The sequence below is a fragment of the Lissotriton vulgaris genome, chromosome 9 (assembly GCF_964263255.1).
Source record: "Lissotriton vulgaris chromosome 9, aLisVul1.2, whole genome shotgun sequence".
Classification (NCBI taxonomy): domain Eukaryota; kingdom Metazoa; phylum Chordata; class Amphibia; order Caudata; family Salamandridae; genus Lissotriton; species Lissotriton vulgaris.
This window is the reverse complement of record NC_141697.1, coordinates 716,975,489-716,996,954: the sequence shown is the minus strand read 5'-3', so window position 1 is coordinate 716,996,954 and position 21,466 is coordinate 716,975,489. Positions and strand designations below refer to the sequence as shown.

At 43.5% G+C, this 21,466-nt stretch overlaps 2 protein-coding genes across 7 annotated transcripts in view; one reads left to right on the top strand and one right to left on the bottom strand.

The window, feature by feature from the left end:
• RELB (RELB proto-oncogene, NF-kB subunit) overlaps nt 1-21,466 on the bottom strand; it is an 851,517-nt gene that overhangs the window by 417,159 nt on the left and 412,892 nt on the right. For all 6 annotated transcript variants that reach the window (XM_086938449.1, XM_086938452.1, XM_086938450.1 and 3 more), the window contains one exon: nt 1,865-1,956. In XM_086938449.1, the coding sequence (XP_086794575.1) occupies nt 1,865-1,956 (92 nt within the window). The remainder of the gene's footprint in view (nt 1-1,864; nt 1,957-21,466) is intronic.
• On the top strand, nt 8,747-9,646 carry LOC147692161 (sperm acrosome membrane-associated protein 4-like). The gene has a single exon (XM_086936749.1). It carries the CDS (start codon nt 8,753-8,755, stop codon nt 9,110-9,112), a length of 360 nt encoding a protein of 119 aa, XP_086792875.1. The 5' UTR covers nt 8,747-8,752; the 3' UTR covers nt 9,113-9,646.

Below are 21,466 nucleotides of genomic sequence, written 5' to 3'. Positions count from 1 at the left end.
GTTTTATAATTTGTCTCCATTGGCTTCCTGTTCCTGATTGTTGACCAGAATATTTTTTCAATCAATGGACGATGTTGACAAAGAACTAAGGCTTCCAGCACCTGGTGGTATGGCTGTCTTGGCAGAAGCAAGAGGTTATGTTGGTAAAAGCGAGCACATTTTTATGGAATTAACATTTGTATGGAGTGCCACTCCACCCAAGAGGAGTGTGACTACACTTGACATAATAAGTACCATGGAGAGGTTAATTCCTATTTGCAGATATACCAAAACATCACTAAGTGCTATATTGAGTGCATTTGGAGGAGGCCTGTGGCGTAGGAGAACAGAAGACTTTAGGTTAGGAGTTCATAGAGGAGAGTTAAAATAATAGTCTCATAAAAATTGTTAGGGATGGGCGAAATTCATGGATAACTGGAAAGTGAGAAGCAATAGAACGATTACATAAAAAGAGACAGAGGAGAGTTTGCATTTTTTCCTAAGCTGAAGGAGATCATCTAGAAGCATAAGGTGTTCTTGGAGAGTTCCATAGCTCATGAGCTGTTCCTGAAAAATATTGAGATGAAGCCAGAGGAGATCTTTTAGTACTGGATTGATGTTACCAAACTTTCTCATTCCAGAGTGTTGTCGTACAGCCAAATGGAACACACATTTTAAGGGAAGTAAGTAGGATGGTGAAGAGGGATGTGGCAATCACAAAGAGGAAAAGAAAGATGATGGAGAGGGATAGGGTAAAGACGCATGGTGGAAATGGAGAGAAGAGAGGTGGAAAGAGAAAGATACAGACAAAGTAGGACTTTGGAGAGAGAGATAAAACAATGAAGAGGGAAAGAAAGGCTCTGGAGAGGAGGATGGTGAGAAGGGGATTTTGGAGGCGTGAGAAGGACAGTGATGGAGCAAAAGGAAAAGCAAAATAAAAGCAAAATAAAGAACTTCCCCCATCTGATAAGTAAAGCTTTGGGAGCATGTTACATTGAGACGTAGGGAGCCAGGTGGATTCAAGAACAGCGTTTATTTCATGAAGTACAAGATAATAAATAAGGAGCCCACATGCAGCCTCTCATGCATCAGACGCCCAACAAAGAGTGAGCAACCAATTCAGGACAGCAGTGTGGGCCATAATGCAGAAACTTAAAAGGAAACATGGCAACCAGAATGCATTTACTTTTGACAAGAAGGCTTGCATCGCAAAGCAGGAGCTCGCTCGCTCATAAGTTGTTAAACGTACTGCGCACTCCATACATTGCAGCAATGTCTTACGGTACAATAGAGCACCTTTAAAGTAGCACACAATAAATAATAGAGGCTACTGACCAGAAGAGGAATACCTTGACCCGTGCTGAATAATTTAAGAAAATCCCAAATTTACTGACATCAAGCTTCAAACAGTTTTTAGAAATTCACAATCTGACCAAACTGATTAAGGAAATTAATATGGTGGCCTTGTAAAAAACAAATCCACGCTCAAACTGAAGTAGACCTGTTCTCGTCAGAGTACAAGATAATGGGGAAGGGATGGGAAGGAAGCAGGGAGGCAAGATCCTGTGTAAATAAACGAAAAACAGCAAGGGCAAAGCAAGGACCACTGAGGAGAGAGGCAGACCTGAATACTTGCAGACAATGAATTGCCCTGGGTCATGTGAAAAATGAAGAAAGCCAGTCTAGAACTTGACTCTACCTGCAGATAAACATGAGGGGCTTGAGTAATTAATGATAAACTCTACTGAATCCCAGAAGACCGATTGTGACCTTAACTAGGGATTCTCAAATGAAAATATATATGGATGCAAACACAAACACACTTGTATATAAACCTTGGTAATTATTCCTTCACAGCACTTTAACCAATAATGTGATTCTATACCTTTGAAGGGATCAAATCCCATGTTAATTTTTTTCTCTACAGCAGTTTCAATCTCCCTTTTCTTCACACACTGGATTCCCAGGTTACTGTAGCTGTTGAGATAAGAAAAGAGAAACGTCAACCTCAATGGCCACTTTCTGGATCATCTCAGTAGTCTGAGAAAAGCATGCAAAGTTTACTAAGCTACTAGATGCTAAGAGATTGCTCACATTCGCTAGTCAAAATGCATGTTTAGCTGTCAAAACACTTCACAAATTCCCTTGCATCTGGATGAAGAGGGAGCTAAACAAAGCAGACAAGGTCACGGGCACACCTAAATATTGTAATGACTTGCCTGAAACAGTGTTTCTAAAAGGCCATATTAATTATGCAGTGAAGTATCTGTTAATATGCGGTTTCCCTATCCAGGACTTGCATAAAATCCCACCTCATACACAATCCCACCAACATCTTCCTAAAAATAAAGTTAAGGTGCCTGTGAAGGGAGCAAAGCCCCATTACCAGGCTCTAGATTTTGAATTTTCTACCACTGAATGACATCTATAAAGCTTTACTGTTTTCACTTTTATTTCTTTGTACATTTGGAATATACAGCTAGATTCATCATAGTGCCGTTTTGCGAGTCCTTAATAGCGATTATTAAGGAATCGCTATTAAGGACTTGCAAAACGGGGTTCATGTAGGAATCGCTAAATAAATTGCGATTCCTACACATTCCTTATTTGCGATTAGCAAATTGCTAATCGCAAATAAGGAATAACTCCCCATTCATTCCTATGGGCCTAAGGCCCATAGGAATGGGGAGTTATTCCTTATTTGCGATTAGCAATTTGCTAATTGCAAATAAGGATGCGATTTCAAGGGTGCCAGGGGTGTCCAAAGGACACCCTGTAGCACCCCTGAAATGTAATCTACATTGGTGTTGCGCACACACATGTCCAAAGGACATGTGTGTGTGTAACATGCAACTTAGAAAAATGCATTTAAAGGCATATTTCTAAGTTTTCGCTATTTACTACGAGGTTTGACCTCGCGGTAAATAGCGGCCAGAAATAGCGAATTCGCAAATAAAAAATGGTTAATGAATTGCATTTAAGGAATCTCAAATAGAGATTCCTTAAATGCAATTCCTCGCATATATGCAATTTCGCAATTACCGATTTTTGCATTTGGGATGATGAATCCCAAATGCAAAAATTGCGCTCGCAAAGGGCCAGATTCTGGGAATCTGGCCCTTTGCGAGCCGATTTTTCTTTCATGAATCTACCTGTTAATGCTTTATCCTGAGACTCACATACACATTTATCAATTTAATTTCCTGATTACCATTCACCTCCACCCCCATTTGCTCTTAACTGTCGTCCTTTTATCAAAGAACCCATATGGCCTTCCCTCTTTTCCAACTTCCTCTTTCTACCCAAAGACATTTAGAGGCCGTATGGATTTCATACATCATTGACAAACAGTACTCTAAACTATGTTTTTACATGATCTATATATATTTATATAGAATATGTATATATATATATATATATATATATATATATATATATATATATATATATATATATATATTATAATCCATTACATTTTCTACCCGAAAACCATTTTCAGTGCTACGATACACCCTTTCAGGAAATGCAGCCTAATAGTATGTTATGTTACGTTGACTTCTGTAGCGCACTAATCAACCGAGTTGGTATCCAGGTACTTGGGCAACTGTGTAGGGGTGTGGTCCCTAAAGTGCTAATATGAAGAGCCAAGTCTTCAGCTTCTTGCGGAACTCAAGAAGTGAGCAGTAGACTCTGGTGTGTTAAGGGAGTTTGTTCCATGTCTTGGGTGAAATGTAGGAGAATGAGCGACCCTAGTTTTGCATTTGCGGATGAAGGGAGTGTGTGCGAGTGAGTGAGGCAGAGCGTAGGTGTCTGGTGGTGTGGTGAAAGTGTAAGCAGTTGGAAACTTTAGTGCTTTACATGATATTAGAAAAGACAAAACAGCAGTCTGCTTGTCAATTTTCAGCACCACCAGAGTTGCAATACATATGAAACTGCTTGTGTTCTAGAAATACTTGTGAAACCTTCCGAAATGTCAACACTGCATTATGGTATTGTACTGATCTGGCAGAAAGGTTACTTACCTTTTAACCTAGCTTTCTATCATAAGTATGCTCAAGCGCTGCATCCCATAAAACACTGTACATTATTTTGAATATAACATTTTGTTTCATTCTATCAGGTGTCCAAATGCAATTTGCATCTCAACACTTTGACTGGATTTTGTTTTGAAAACCCTATTTTTCTCAACCCTTTCCTACCAAGAAAAACAAAACAGAAGTGTTGTGATAATGTAGATCATGCACTGCTTTCACATTAATAACTGCATGAGATCCATTGTAGACTGGATGAACAGCCAGTGTCTGGAACTAAACTGTGATAAGACGGAGGTGCTCCTTTCTGGGAATGACACGTCTTATTGCAATGCTTCCTGATGGCCTTTAAATCTGGGCCCTTTGCCCACACCGGTCTCCAAAGTGAAAAACTTTGGAGTCATCATTTACTCGAAACTCACCTTCGCTGACTGACTAATAGGCTCATTTCCTCCTGTTTTTATATTTTAAAAATATTGAAGAAATTCTGTCTCACCTCTTGTATGACCTTCAGAAAACAGTCACTGTCTCCTTGGTACTATCGAGGTTGGACTACTGCAATGCCCTATATTTTGGCATGCAGCAAGATCTCTTAAAGAAACTTTAAAAGGCTGCAGTACAGTGCTGTATGCCTGCTTAAAAACATCAATACATTTAAATCAGCCTCTAAGGAGCTGGAGAAACTACATTGGTTGCCCATTAAAAAGAGGGTGGGGTTCAAAGTGTTCTGTAGTGCACATAAAGCTCTCTGTCGCATAGGTCCAGAATACCTCAAGAAAAGCTTCTCCCTGTACTCACCTAGCAGGTATCTGCGGTAATCTGCTTCTAAAATGATGATGATTCATAAAATCAACAAAGCCTCCTGGGGAGGCAGAAGTCTGGTCCACTCCACTTCCCTGATATGTAAACAAATGCTTTCGCACTTGAAATGCCAACTTAAGCTACTAATTCTTTTAGAAAGCATTTAAAAACCTGAATATTCTCTTCATCTCTGTAGTTATCCTGGGTTAGGCTTTCTCAGCAGAATTGTCCTAGTGGACGCTAGCACCAAGATGCCTCAGGGCATGCATTGTGCTATACAAATATAACATCAAATGAAGCTGCTGAGAGGTTGTGTGTGAGCTGAGCTCCCACCACTTCCACAATAAGTACCATATTAGGGCATTTTTTATGGAGACCCTGTTTGGATTTATTTTCTGATATTCTGAGTTAGGTGCATGCTACCCATGGAATTCTTGTTATTTTGAGTAGAAAAAATTGAATCCAGGAAGAGAATGCTGCTAATGGGCACACATTTCATTTGAAATGTGATTTACTAAAGCAAAAAGTGAAAACCAGTGCTAAAAACTGGGTGCCATGCGGGACAGGATAAACTCTTTAGAGGACAGTGCAAATCCCATGGAATCCATGCACAGTACGCTTTCTTTTGATCAGTTTCATTAAGGTTATGTTTACCAGCTTACTGCTTAGAAGATTGTACTGCTCTTAAGCGATTTGTCTCTTCCGCTGCCTGTCAGCGCCAGGAAGAGGCAGGGCGGCCGCCTGCTCTCATGCACTCATAAGCGCCCTGTCTCAGGCTGCGAGTCCCCTCTATTTTACCCTTTTCACAAACCCAAGGGCTGTTGGGGGGCACTATGGGGAAAAGGAAAGTGGTGGAGGGGGGAGACTGGAGCTCACAAGACATCTAAGAAACTAAAAAAGCTCATAACCATGCAGGGGGGAATTGCGTGCTTGATCGTACTGACAATTTATTGATCAGGTGCGAGGAACTCTTAGATCCACCTGCTGTTGATATTCCACCCAAGCCTAAGGCCACATTAGCATGTGAAAGCGCTCCAAAAATCAGGCGCATTCCCAGTATGTTTAGGAAAGCGAACATTGACAACCTGTCCCTGGAGGCCTCAGTCATGCCCTCTAAAAATCTGCTAAGTACAGATAGTGACTTACCCATGTCCAATGCCAAGTTACCATGTAGTAACTTATTCCTACCCCTGCTAGATCTACCAGAAACTATCAACACCCTAGGAGAACAGGATGCTAGGAAAGGAAATATTCCACCGTCTGCTGGTGGAGTGTCAGATGGTCAGGAGGCTCCTAGCTCCATACTAAATCTACATAGGGAGGTCACAACCCTCCAATCTGCAACAGGGGTGCTAACTGGGCTCATATATAGGCTGCTCAGCAGAGTTGGAAGGATGAGTGACCTAGGTATACCATCTATTATCAAGCCCTCGAGGGCAGCTGTTAGCTGAAAGCAACCTGTATACAAAGCATCTCAAGACTCCCCTTTGATAGAGGCTAATAGAACAGGCCACTGCAGCAGATCAGTATCAGCGGTAGAGCATGCCATAAGGGATGAGCTAGGTCCTACGGTGCTTAAGAGGGTATCCACAGATTGCCCATCTTCTCCTACAGAAGTGATGGGGGGAGAGAAATTAATAGCCAATCAAGAATTGCCCATCCAGTGGATCAACTAAAACCGTTTACCTTCCAACAACATTTACATGAGCAATGTACCCAAACGTAACAATGCTGCAAGATATAAGAATGAGCAATCCCTCAAAAACAAATCTCTTCATTGGATTAGGCACATAAGAGGGTGCAGATCGATGATTAGAGATGACATCTTAAGAGCTAGGAGGTGCGTTTTATTTAATAGCCTAGTAGATGCAATAGAACTAACCTTGACCGATTAGAGCCTAGTGCAAAATTTAAACAACATTCCTCAGAATACTTCAAATTTGGTGTGTATAAGGACATCCTCACCATCTCCTTTAGCGGAAAACGACGGACTACAGTCCAGCTTTGCACCTACATTTATTGAAGCCAGTGGCCCTAGCCTTGCTTTAAATAAGGTTTACTATCATTTAGGGAGATAACACCACCAACAATTTCTATGGCAGGCTTAAAGCCAACCAATCTTTCTATACAGTCTTATTTAGGAGAGGAAGCTCATACCCAAACTATAGCAAATACTTGCTTTAGCCCAACACCTTCCCAAGAGGAAGAGGCACAGGATGTCCTTCTCTATCCCAAGTCCCCATTGTCCACAGGCCATCACTCGCTCAAATTGGTTTCATGGAATGTGGCTAGAGTTACAAGTAAATTGTGCCTCCCCCACTGGGTAAAGTTAATCAATTCTCACGATATATGCATCTTGCAAGAAACCTGGAGTTTAACGTCAACGTTCATGGCAGGCTATATGACATTTCACTTGCCCGCAATTGCACCTCAACAGGGTCGTCCATCGGGTGGAATGTTGATTTGGAACAGTATTGCGTTAAATTGTAGAATTGGAGAGTTACCTACAGATAGTTTAGATATTCTAGTGATCCAATTGAAAGGTAAGACTGGCCACACTGAAGACATTTACAATGCCTACGCTAGAGGTACCAGAGGAAGGGGGGTAAATCTCCCACTATACAAATCTTAGGTGAGCTTCTTGAAATGAGGCGGCCCGCATATCCCCTGATTGTAGTGGCTGACTTCAATGTGACTTTTGAGCCCTTAGACAAGGATGACATCCACAATGTTTAAGAGGAGGACAAACTATGGTCTGTTTCATCCCTCGATTTGACTCCAATTAAGAAATGGTCACAACCAGCTAAACAACTAAATACACTGGCTCTAGAATATAGGTTGAGCGCCACAAATGGGAGAACAAATTCGGACAGAGGAGAATTTACCTTCATTGGCCCAACTGGTGCTAGTTGCACTGACTATATCCTAGTGGATCTTAGGATGTGGCTAACTTTAATCGCTACGACTGTAGCTAATAGTAGCAACAGTGACCATAGTCCATTAAACCCGGGTTTAATATCCCCCTGGGGTGAATTAGCTAGTGCCCCTAGGAGCAAAATCATTACAAAAGAGGTACTACCCACAAACGACAAATGTCGTCTCAAATGGCCCATGGTCCTGGGGGACAAGATCAAACCTAATAATATCAAGCAAGAATTGGTTGCCCGTTTGGATGAAATTCAATCTTACGCAGATGATATGGGAAGTAAGTAGGGATTTAGTGAGCTGCATGCAAAGTATTTCGAACAGCTAGCAACATATTTTGTTGATTATTTCCACTGCTCAAATATAGACAGGGGGAAATAAATAAGAAGAACCCCTGGTTCTCATGCGAATGCAGATCATTAAAGCATCAACTCGCCAAGGCTATTGAAACTAAGAACATGACCTTGGTGCGAGAACTAAGGAGGTCCTATGAACGGGCTATAGCCAAGGCCAAGAGGAACTGGGATGAGAAGAAGTGGTGGAAAATTGGGCAGGCTTGTTCTCACAAAGATCTTAGGAAATTCTGGGTTCTTGTTGGGAGGGGGAACCTGGAAAATCAGCCCCGCTAGCCAATAACATCACAGCTGGCGCTTGGCAAGAGCTCTTTGGTGCTCTATACACCGCTACCATCTGCTCTACTACAGGGATGCCCCCCCCCCATGTATCTTCAAGTACAACAAGGGTTATTTATCACTAAGGAGGAAATTGTGACCTCAATTGAGGCCATTGTACTAGCAAAAGATCCTGGACCTGATGGAGTCCCAGGGGACTTATTTTGTTAAAGATAACTGGTCAGCTTACATATTGGAACTTTCCAATGCCATTGCAGGGGGTGCCCTAATTCCGGACTCATGAAAGGGAGCTGAAGTTATTCCCGTCTTCAAAAAAGGAGACAGGTTGTTACCCGCCAGTTTCCTGAGCTTCGCTTGTCGGTCCTCTGTCCAGCTCCTAGAAGCATGAAGGCTTTCATCAGCGCCGCGTTCCTGCTGCTCTGCAGCCTGGCCCTGGGTGAGGGGCTGAAGTGCAAGAAGTGCGACCATCCATGTGCTATCACCACCAATGTCACCTGTGGCCTCCTCCAGACGTGCGACACCCGCACAGCCACTAAAGGTGTAATCAAGCTAAAGGCCAAGGGGTGCCTGGATCTCACCAAGTGTCTTTCTACCGAGACCAACACTATTATAGGTATAGATTACACAGTCACCCATTCCTGCTGTTTCCGTGACCTGTGCAACTCTGGCAACTCTGGCACTGCTGTCAGGCTCTCCATGCTGGCTGGACTCGCTGCCCTCCTGCCCCTGCTGAAGCTCCTTTGAAGGATCTTGATGACTTCTTGGCACTTTGAGAAGAGACAAGGGCGGGGTTGGTTTGGGAGAATAGCTACTCAGTCTGGTTCCTTGGATGCGAAGTACACTTCTGTTCTCCTGTTTGTGGCCTGAAATGTTTCGACTTAGTATCATATTTTTCATTATTTTTAGTTCTTCAAATGGACCTTGTCTGAAATAAACCAAACATTCCTGACCCTTGCACCGCGCTCTCAGAACCAGGACATGTCTGAAGAAGGCGGCGAGGTGTCCACCCTGCTCCGGTCACTCGTTGAACCAGAGCAGGGTCAGCTGTCCTTTGAAGCAGCAATCTGTACCCATCACTGCTGTCCAGTGATCTCTGCTCCTCTTCCTTCCCTGTTTGGTGCCCCAGCCCCACCTGCACTTGCATGACTGCAGTGCGTTGCTTTGAGTTGCACTTGTACTAATGTTGATGTTTGCAGCACATGTGGTGCTTGACATGCAGTCTGAAACAACTGCTTGCTTTCTCCAAAATCTATTTTTTTTTTTGTAATAAAGACTTTATCAATGAGACAGGAATGATCTGATTAACTATAGGCCTATTCGCCTGATAGACTGTGTATTTAGAAGGTATTTTGCCATACCCTTCTGGTGAGGAGTCCGGATTGGATGGTTGAGAATAACATAATGTCTCCTCAACAAGCAGGATTCCGGTAGAGAACAGGAACAATCGATCAGGTTTATTAATTTATCCTCCTTTATTGGAAGGTGGTGGTATTGGAAAAACTGAGTCTATATGTAGCCTTTATATACTTGAAGTCAGTATTTGACCATGTGCTTCGTAAAAAGCTCTGGCTGGTATTGAAGGAAATATGGATGCCCCTAGAAATCTTGTCACTAGTTGTTTGCCTTCATGAGGATAACCATGCCAAGGTGCGATGGGGTGATCAGGGCCAAGTTGCTGATCCCATTAATATCAGCAGGGGGGTCCGTCAAGGCTGTGTTTTGGCCCTAACGCTATTCACCTTATACATCAATCAAGTTGTTGATCTTCTAGCCAGAGCCCAAGCGGATGCTCCATTACTAGGGTATGCGAAAATTGCAACACTTCCTTTTGCAAATGACATCCTCCTTGTTTATATAACACCTAGGGGCAGTTAGATGTTATTAAACCAATTCAAGGCTTTCTGCGATGAGAGAGGCCTAGAAATAAACACAACTAAAATAAAAGCTTATGATGATGAACCCACCTAAATCATTCAAAGGACGTCTAACTCTATAATATTCCCTTAGAGAGGGTGAGTAGATTTGAATATTTGGTCCATAAATTGTCAGAAGACATGTCTTGGAAGCAACATCTAATTAAGGCAAACCAAAAGTTCAAGCAGATACCTGGGGCCCTAAGGAAGGAATATTGCGGCACGCACACTAAACCGGTTGCATCAGCCTTTGGGATCTACAAATGCAAGACCGTAAGCTGCGCACCTTATAGGGCTGAGTTGTAGGGCTTTGAAAAAGTGAATGATTTATCAGTGACAGAGAACAAATTCTTTAGGAACCTAGTGTCATTTCCTTCAAGCACACCACTTCATCCTCTTAAACTGGATATTGGCTTTAAATCTGTTCAAGATCTAGCAAAACTCTGCCCGCTTCTCTTCTGGCAGAGATTAGTTTCAAATCCAGAACTGTCCTCATATGTTTTAGCGTTTGACGATATCTGTACCCTAGATACATTTAAGAAAATAGGTTGGATTAGGAACATTAAAAACCTACTTGATAGTATTGGGGTAAAGGGTCAGTGGGGTAGCACTAATTGTAAAGGACTGCCCACAAAAAAGCAACTAAAAGCTATGTACTGGGAATGGGTGGCCCAGAACGAAATTAGGGTCAGTAATCTAGACAGATTAACGGAGGAATTTCTAGATTTTAAACTGTTGAGTTCCTTGGAAGGTTATCTCAACCTTATCCAGCACTGACAGAAAGCTTCACATCCAATTTAGGCATGGTTCACTCCCATTGAACTCATTTACAAAGTCATGGTTATGCAATGTAGCTCAGAACAAGGGCTGTCCATGTTGCTGTTCTCCAACTGAATCTATTGGCCATGATCTCTTTGGTTGCCAAGCTTACTCTGGCCCTAGAAGAAAATGGTTAACACCTATCTGTAAACAGCTGGGAACCAGAGAAAAGGGTGTAGCTTTACACATTTTAAAATTTGATGCGGGACCCTTATTTGTTTGTGCGGTTGCAAAGTTTTTGGGCCATTTGTGGGGAATCAGAAGGAAGGCTCAAAAGTTTAATTTATCATCCTTTCCATCAGGCCCGATAGCATGAATTTTATCAGGCATTGCCAGTGGGAAAACTTATTTATACCTGTACGAAGAGCAGACAACTAAGTGGGCTATATAGACCTGTAGGTCCCTAGTGATGATTGATGATTTACTTCACTAACTTAATGTGAACTTGTATTCGGTATAGTTTTTAGACGATTCGTATGTTTATATATTAAATTTTATGAAATGAACAAACTTGTGTATATATGGGAGCAATGACCTTGGAACACCGAAAGCCGGCCAGTGAAGGAATACGGACTGGGGCTTGGAGTCTTGCTCCGGTGCTGGTGATCTCATATTGCAATGCAGGATTCAGCCACTTGCAACGGAAGGTGAACTGCTAACAACTTCACAATTGCAACACAGCAGAGAATGTGAGGGAACAATGGGATCTCAGGCTAACGAATCCTGAGCCCTAACAACCAGCTCAACTGGTCCGCTGGGGGGCGGTCGGCAGAGACAACCCTGAGATAGTTTTCATACCTAGGTACTGCCAGAAGTGTCCTCAAGACACGCTTAATCGTGGGAACTTGCTGAGATTGTGTAGTCACATCTCTGCTCTCAAGCATGTTACCTCGGACCTGAAACTCAACCCTATTTATTTATTTATTTATTTGCTGGTTTTTATAGCGCTTGAATCAACTCCAGATGGAGTATCTCTGCGCTTATGGTGCCGACTAAACAGAAGATGTGAATTGGAGCAGATGCTAGATCTCATTTTTAAATAAGACGGTTTTCAGTTGCCTTCTGAATTTTAAGTGCTCAGTACACTGTCTTAGGGACAGAGGGAGTCTGTTCCATAATGTGGGTCCTGCAATTGACAACGCTTTATTCCCATGCCTCGCTTTCTTGGCGCGGGGCACCACTAGGAGCAGATTATTGCTTGATCTTAGTGTTCGAGATGGAATGTAGGGAATAAATTTGTTTTCAAGATATGCAGGCCCTTGTCCATGGAGACATTTGTGTATCAGGCAGGCTATCTTGAATTTTGTTCTTTGCCGGATCGAGAGCCAATGTAATTGCTCAAGGAGGGGTTTAGATGGAGTTCTTGGCGGAGCATTCAGAACTAGGCGGGCCGCTGTGTTTTGAATGACCTGGAGCTTAGCCAACACGCCTTCATTGGCAGAAAGCAGCAGGCCATTACAATAGTCGATCCGACTTAGCACGAGTGCCTGTACTAGCGTCCTCCTAAAGGAGTCTGGCAGTAAAGGGAAGACCTTACGCAGCAGGCTGATGGTATGGAAACAAGAACCCGAGATGAAGTTGGAATGCTGTTTTAGTGATAGTTCTTGGTCCAGACGGACCCCCAGGTTTTTCACTATCTGCTTGGGTTCTGGGGCTGCTCCCAAGTCCTGTGGCCACCAATCCGGGGCCCATAGCATCCTGGCTTCTCCAAACAGCATGACTTCCGTCTTGCTGACGTTGCACTGAAGGCAGTTGGAGGACATCCAGTGCGCCACTGCCTTCATGCCTAATGAGAAGGAGTTTCTTACTTCAGCGGAGAGGGTTTTAAAGGGGAAGAGGAGCTGGGTGTCATCAGCGTAGGATACTGGGGTAAACCCGTACCTACGCATCACTCTAGCCAGGGGTGCCACATAAATGTTGAAGAGGGTCGGGCTTAGACACGAACCCTGGGGCACCCCTTTTGATATCTCCATCTCCGCTGAACGATATGCACCCATGGTGACAGTCTGGGTGCGATCGGATAAATAACTCCTTAGCCAGGCAAGGGCTTTGTTCTTGATGCCAGCGTTCGACAACCGCTCAGTCAAGATGGAATGTGACACGGTGTCGAACGCTGCAGACAGATCTAAAAGAACCAAGATTACTGAGATGCCCTTGTCCTGGTACATGTGCAAGTCATCAGTGACTGACAGAAGGGTGGATTCAGTGCTATGTTTGGGTCTGAAACCTGACTGAGAGTAGTCCAGAGCCCCAGCAAGTTCGATATAGCTGGAGAGATGGTGGTTGACATGCTTCTCAGTCAGTTTCCCTAGGAAAGGTAGTAAGGAGATGGGCCTCAGATTAGCCAATTCGGTCCACGGAGTCGCAGTGTTTTTCCTGATTGGTCTAACAATGGCTCGTTTCCATTCTCTAGGGACATTGCCTGTGCTCAGAGAGAGGTTTACCATGTCTCCAATCATGGGGCAGAGTTGGTCAGCTAGAGCGGGCATTATCCTCGCTAGGATAGTATCGTCTGGGCTACCACTTTTGATCTGTAAGATCAAAGAGAGGATATTATCAGACGAAATAGGAGGGAAGGTATCAAGAGAGTAAGTATTCTGCTTCAGGTCGGCATCTATTTGGAGAGGCGCTGTATCAGTAGTGATGGTCTTGTTGGTGCAAATTATTTTCTCATAAATTTTGTCTATTTTTTCTGTAAAAACTTGAGATATTTCATTGCACAACTGCTGTGACGCTACCTCAGATGTTTCACATGCTGTAGGTTTGACAAATGTTTGAAGGATTTGATAGAGGACCCTGGGTGAATTCCCTGCAGCTGTGATTTGTGCCGTAATATGGGTTTTTCGTGCTACCCGGATGGCTTTGTGGTAGATGGATAGTGAATCCCAATATTTGTTCTTGTCCTCTACCAAATGAGAAGTTCTCCACTTCTTCTCAAGCTTCCTGGCGGTTAACTTTAACGTCCTTAGATGGTCCGAGAACCAGACTTCCTGTTTTTTTGCAGGTCGGGGTTTAAATTGCTTCATGGGGGCAATTTTTTCTATCGCATCCCTAGTTGCACGTTCAAATTTTCCAAGTGCAATTTCAGCATTATCAGTGGGGAGGATGGCAAAGGGCTTGAATTTTCCCTTGAAGGAGTCAGCAGTAACTTTGTGCCATTGTCTGCGTACACTAGGTAGGGAGATAGTGCTTGCAGGGGTAGAGTTAGAATACGGGGTGTAGAATTCCATTAAGAAGTGATCAGTCCAGTTAACCTGAAATCCAGGTAGACATGAAACTGACGGGAAAGTAGATAAAATCAGGTCAAGAGTGTGTCCAGCCTGATGGGTGGGCCCAGAATTTCGTTTTATAAGTCCTAGTAAGGATAAATCTGTTAGTAAGGTCTGTGCCTCATTACAATCCAGCCTTTCGCTGTGTACATTAAAATCCCCTACTAGTATGAAGTTGCTTTCATTATTTATATGAGGGGCCAGTAGCTCAATCAGCTTATTGGAGAAATTTGTGCAGGGCCCCGGAGGACGGTATACTAGGGCACCTTTTTGACTTTCTTTGGGGGACCATACTATTTTAAAAATTAGTAGTTCAATTTCAGGGGTACTCAGCTCATCTAATATCGTGATGCTAATTTCTTGTTTGTGCACAATGGCTATCCCACCGCCAGTTTTTATTGGCCGGTCCAGTCTGACTATCTTGTAGCCGTCAGGAATTCCTAGGGTTATAGCAGGGGTGGAGTGTGGTTTTAACCATGTTTCTGTGAGATAGCACAGGTCGGGCTGTTTTGAGGAAATTAGGTCCCATACTTCGGCAGTATGTTTGGAGAGTGACCTAATATTGCACACACACATGAATTAACAAGTAACAATATATTGTAGGATTCACGCACAGTAACAACAAGGTAAAGTAGCAGATAGACGAAGAAGTCTTGTGTATGTAGAGGTCTTCAATTGTTTATTTGCATCATAGTGAGACAGCAGCCAGCCGACACGTGTTTCATCGCTCACGCGATTCTTCAGGGCTCTGATGCTACTGAGAATTACTGAGGGGGTCGCTCTGCCGGTGATACTTCTGACCCGGTGGGGCTCTTGACCAACGTGTTGGAAGTCCACAAAATATATCAATGTATATATTAGGTCACCTCCGATATTGAGGCGTTAAAGGCGAAATAATGTCTCTGAGAAAGGGATGTCGCAGGCAGTCGTATACGATCCGAGTTCGTGGGTAAGGTATTTCGTTAATGGCACTCCCCTGCTATGGTAACTGAAGCGCCAAAAGATTTAACCGCGAAGTGCGCAGCAAATCCAAACATCCCGGTTAGTGTTCCTGGTCTACACATGCGCTTAAACCCAAAGCAGTGCGCCCAATCCTCTGACACCTTAAACCTTTTGCTTACCCCTATGTTACCTCGGACCATTTGTTATGGGTGAAATTTGACCCTCCACTCAAACTATACAGGGGAAGTCTCGAGAACAGCATGGAGTAGTGATGGCCTGAGAGGAGTGTGGGGAGAAAAAATACCTTTGTGGATTAAGGGCTAGCCTTGGATAATCCTTCTGAACCCATTCTTACGGCATACAACACAAAGCATCCTTAAGGGCACATCAGGCGGAAACAGAAGCTTGGAAATGGAGGACATAAAAGGTTTAAGAGCTTTAAAGATTGTACACACGCTCAATCAGAGAGGGGTGCGATTCTACCCCACAAGGGGTGATCACCAAGAGGAGGAGCGACAGCAGAATCATATGCACAGAACTTTGGGGCATATGTCCCACACCTTACTGGAGTCCAAGTCAAACATCATGAAAGACAAAATCTAGAATCCCGATAAGAACACAGAGTTCAAGTCAAACAGCACGAAAGTCAAATTCTACACTCTCAATAATTTCATGGAATGTGGCATGGCTTAAAACAATCACCGAAAACAGTGAAGGGTGGTCTTTTCTGGATACAGGCGACATCCTCTGCCTCCAAGAAACTCAGGCTTTGGCCCGGTCAGGCTTCCACAGGACAGGACTTTCACTGCAGCATCCTGCACAAGTCTTTTTGGGCGCCTGTTGGGGGGGGGGGGGGGGGGGGGGGCATGCCTATCGATCTTTATTAACCATACTTCCAAATTAGATTCTATCAAATGAAAATCAGCTGCAAAAAATGGGCTCTATCTTAGACAATTGCTACCTTAACACTCCAAGGAAAGCATCGAAGAACTTCTTCTAGACCATCCCGGTCACAAATTCATAAATACTGGAGATTTTAACGTCAGGGCCTTGGGGAGTCCATCGTGGGAGCCTCGCAGTCAAGAACAGGATCTGCCATTAATGATTTTCTGAAGCTCCATAATCTAGTGTCAGCTCAGACGGAGTCCGATGTGAGAAATAAGGACCGGATATTCCCCCAAACCTGTAAAGATATACTGACCAATGACTACACATTTTTATCTGAGGGTTTGGCTGCCCAGCTGGGTCACTTTGATATATCAGTTAGACCAGAAAGTGACCATAGTCCACTGAAGTGTACTCTGAATCTCGCAGTACAACTTGCAGACAAAATCAAAGAGGTAAGAACTTCAATGGGGAAGAGACTGTGAAACTGACGAGAACAATTAAGTGGCAGCCCAATTAAAAACCTAAGGTCAGTACCTGGCTAGGGGCACCCAAGCTCATTTTAAAGTCTACTTTACCAGTATGCGCCCTAAAGGAGTGGGGAAGTTATATGAAGGAGCTACAAATGATTTTACTGGAACAGGAGCAGAAGCCCAACTTCCAAATGGCAGGCCAGAAACAGATGACGCCTGGTCTCCACAGTAAAGCAATTACCCTCTCCAAAAGAACCCTCCGTAACGTCCAGCATTCTCACCAGCCTAATCCATCAAAAACTATAGCTACAGTAGTGAAATTGGCCAGAATGTCACAACACTGTTTGGAAGCATCAGAAGCAAAGGTAGGACAAATAATGAGTCACAGTCTTTCAGTTACTTAAAGATTCTAACCAGGCTTGCTTCTGGGCCCATATCAACAAATTAAAAACACAACAATGCGACCACAAAAAACAGACTCTCTGAAGCAGCATGGATGGAGCATATCGCCGAGCTGTATGTGGATCAGTTAAATATCACACCAGGAGCCAGTCCGTCTGAAACTACAGTTCGAAAAACCAATTCTTGCTACAAATTTAGGAGCTAATTAACCTAGATCACATCATCAAGATGATCTTACTCATGAGCACTGTCACTGGTGGAGGAGAGCCAATCAGACTTGGAAATTCTGACAAGGTTCTGGGAGGTGCAAAAATACTTAAACAGCTGAAATCAGACAGAGCCCTAGGCCCAAACGGCCTTCCAGCTGGCCTATTTAAGGAAGTCCACACAAGTAAGGACAGGGTGCTGCCAGTGCTTTATAATTATTCCTTTCAAAATGCAGTAAACCCTAAGGTTTGGAGAGGATCCATTTTATGCTCCATTAGGATTTGAAAAACCTACTTGCCCGCTCGCTATGGCGAGCCAGATTTAATTAGGACAAGCTATTTCAAGGGCCTACTTGCCCGTTCTGGCGAGCGGAAAACAGGTGTTCTGCTTGCTCACAAAATGAATGAGAAATAAAGACGCCTTTAAATCCTTTTATCTTGTCACATTTGCTCCACTTTGGGTCAAGTACATTACAATTAGGTTGAGAAGTGTATTCAAGTTAAGAGGCTTGCAGGTCTGGTAAAAATGTTATGATTTTTCTAACCCTGCCCATATTAAAAAAAGAGATCGGACACTCGCTGCAAATTACAGATTAGTCACTTTACTAGATTATTGAGGCAAAAGTTTATGTCCGAACTCTATTAGAACATCTTGAAGCCTGGGTATCAGAGGAGGACATCTTGCCTTTTTTCCAATTCGGCTTCAGGGCCGGGCATCTACTATAGACAACATCCAAGCACTATCAGTCCTCAGGCATTGTGCCCTTGAGAAGAATAGTTTACCTCTCTTGTGCTGCTTTATAGACTTTTGCAAAAAGAACAATTGATGGACAGAATGCTTCACAATGTCAAACATTTACCCCAGTACAGAGATCTAGCCCTAAATCCATAGTTTTTGTTTTTTTGCTCCCAATGCCATTCCAGTTCAGACCCGGCCATATGCAAATCAGTCTTGACTCTATTCCCCATGGAAACAGTCCTGCCCGAAATGCCAGGCAAGGTCCTCCCTGGACTGGAAACAAGCATCCTCAGACTGGTTTTGGGGCATCATGCCTTATCAGCCAGGCTAGCTTGACTCCAGTGGCGTGGAGAGCACGGGACCCACGTCTGGGCATACCAGTCCCACTCGGGGTGACAAACACACAAAAAAACAATTGATGGACAGAATACTGCACAATGTCAAACATTCACCCCAGTACAGAGATCTGGGCCTAAATACATTTTATTTGCTCCCCATGCCATTCCAGTTCAGACCCAGCCATATGAAATCAGTCTTGACCCTGTTTCTGATGGGAACAGTACAGCAAAAACTGCCAGACCAGGTCCTCCCTGGACTGGAAACAAGAATCCTGGGACCGGTTTCGGGGCATCACCTCTGGACGCCTTAAGCAGATTTAACATGGCTAACCATCTACTGGTGAACCAGGCCAAAACTAAAGTCTTGATATTTGGAAGTTATCAGCGTAAGAAGACGGCGACGTTGTGCCGAGGCAGCAAGACCATCACTACAGCTAGGCATTATAAGTATCTAGGGTTGTGGTTTAGTGAAAGCTACTCAGCCGCAGCCCAAAATAAATGATCTTAAAACGAAGGCAGCAGTTTTCTCGTACGGGATAGGTCAACTAAATTATTTACTAAGTAGCACCTCTAGGACCCCTATTTTAACAGTAATGAAGGCAACTTTAATTCCAGCTCTACAGTATGGTTATCATGCCTACTCTGGCGCTCGTGGAGCTATGCCACAGTAGAGCATAAAAGAATTAATTTCAGCAACTCTGTTATGCTCTATGCTCAATACTAGAGTTTGGGCTATTAACTCAATCTATTGAGTATGGCATCCATGCTAAAATATTCCATCAAGTGCAGGATGGCTCCTAAGAACTCCATAAAAAGCCTTCTTTAAACCATCTATGAAAGCCCCGGGAACCCTTGGTCTAAGCAATTAAAAGTTGTGATTCTGACACTCAAGATTGAAGTATCTGCCTTTTGGGGACGGTCCCATCCCATTCTCTGTATGGAAGACCATAATTAATACACAATGGAAAGTAGCCTCCTGGGAGCAGGATCCAACTGCGGTTGACAGCTCTGTGATGGCACAGCCTCTAAAGTACTTCTATCACGTGGGGAAACCACAATCTTATCTCATGGACCCCATTAACGCCGGAACACGGGTCCAGATCCTCTATATGAGATTACATAAGGGATTTTGATCCACGTTGGGCAGGCCAGGGTGCCAATAGTGCTTGCAGGTTCTGCCAGAAAAAACAAGAATCAAGGGTTCAATTGCTGTGTTGCTGCTGCATTTTAGACCAGCAAAGGAGACTCTTGCTCAAACTGGTTTTTGTGGGCGAGGGAGTTCGTACAAGTGCACAGGCATCCTCTACTTGTTATACCAGCAGATCACCCGGAGTGCTAGAGAGATGTGCTAAATTTGTGAAAATGTTAAAACAGTTCTCGCAACTAAAGGCTACAGCACCTCATCGGGAACAAAGGAGATTTTAATTACATAATTTGCCTTGCACACTGGCCACCTATGTAATAGCTAGGGTATTACCAGGACCAGTATAGCAAGATTCTCCGTACCCGAATCTGAATAGCCTGTATTTATCAACAGTTTTAAATGTTTATACTATGCATTTTATAGCGCTTTGTAATATGCACTTTGAATTTTAACCGGTCTTTTCCTTTTACTGTGTATGTTATTTGCAATAGTTTTGTTGCTAAATAATAAAGAACTATTATTATTATTATTAGTCAACACAATGCACAAAATGCATTTAAGTGCTAAACAATTGCATGCAATTTCAGAACGTCTAAAACTAAGAACGGAGTGTGTGTTTACCCTGTTCATCTCTGCACACTGATTCGACCCCTAGCCAAGGGCAGTATTAGGCAGGTATGCAGAAGAAAACTTGTGAGGTAGTTCTAGATGGCACCATGCACTTTATTCCCCTCATAAATCAGGCAAGTGAATACTTTGCTCATTATGCTCACAGTATCGACTTCTTATTTTTGCACATTGAACTCCATTTTGTGGTAGTTCTAGATAGCACAATGCACTTTATATTTCTCGTAAAACAGGCCAGTGTATAATTTTCTTTTTTTGTTCATTGAATCAACTTCCTATCTCTGTATATTGATCATCAATTTTAGATATGTGTATTTTGTTCCATTTTAAGAATTAAGTCTGAGTTTTGTAGCTCCAGCTAGCCTCATGTATTTTGTATTCCTAAATAATTTATACTGCTCGGACTTTTTCAACATAAGGAATTAATGCTTAACGTGATGTTAATTAAGTCCTTTTTAAAAAAAAAAAAAAAAGATTTTATTGAAAGGTTGCACATATTCCGCAGAGCTCTGCACACCACAGATATCTGCAGGACAAAATATCACATCAATTGAGATGCAAGCAGCTTTATTTTTCATTGATGAACAAACATAAACAACACAATACTAAGCACCCCGCCCCTATCCCCCTCCCTCGTACTCCCCTCTACCGGATCCCGCCCACCCAGGTCGCACAAGGTCTGTCACGTGTCTCCTACCTATTATACATCTAAAAGACTACACACATGTACACTCTATCATGGCCCCTCCTGTTGATCTTCCCGGTCCACCGGCGGCTCAAGCCACAGACCCCTAAAGTCAGCCCAGCGCTTCCACATTCTATAGTGCTTTCGTGGGCATCCTCGGGCTATATAAATCGGCTGCTCCATTCCTGTGGGGTTTCGGGTGGGGTGCCGAACAATTCCACTGACAACGGGGATTTAGGTAATGCAGGTTTTATTATTTTGTACAGCCGCCTTTTCTGGACCGGCACTCGATAGTAAGGGAGGGGGTTCTCAGCGTCCTCCGTTGCTTCCCGTAAGGCTCCCCACCGTCTCGGATCCCGTTGTCGTCTGGGAGGTGTAGTCCGGGCTTCCGCCGTTGTCAAACGAGGACCGGTATACAGCAGCAGGAAAGAAAGAGAAAAACCAGTGTTACTCTCACAACCTGGGTTCTCTAAATCAGGAAAGGGAGTGAGGAGTCACACGTGCACGCTAACTACCCCGCTATTTGTGAGGTGAGGTGAAGGGGGTGGGGTCGTGCACAGTGTCTCCGAAGCTAGTCAGGTTGGGGGCTTGTCCCGCTTACGTCCCGCCCAACCCAGGAAACGAGACTGTACCTGTCCTAGCCACACTTCCTGGGA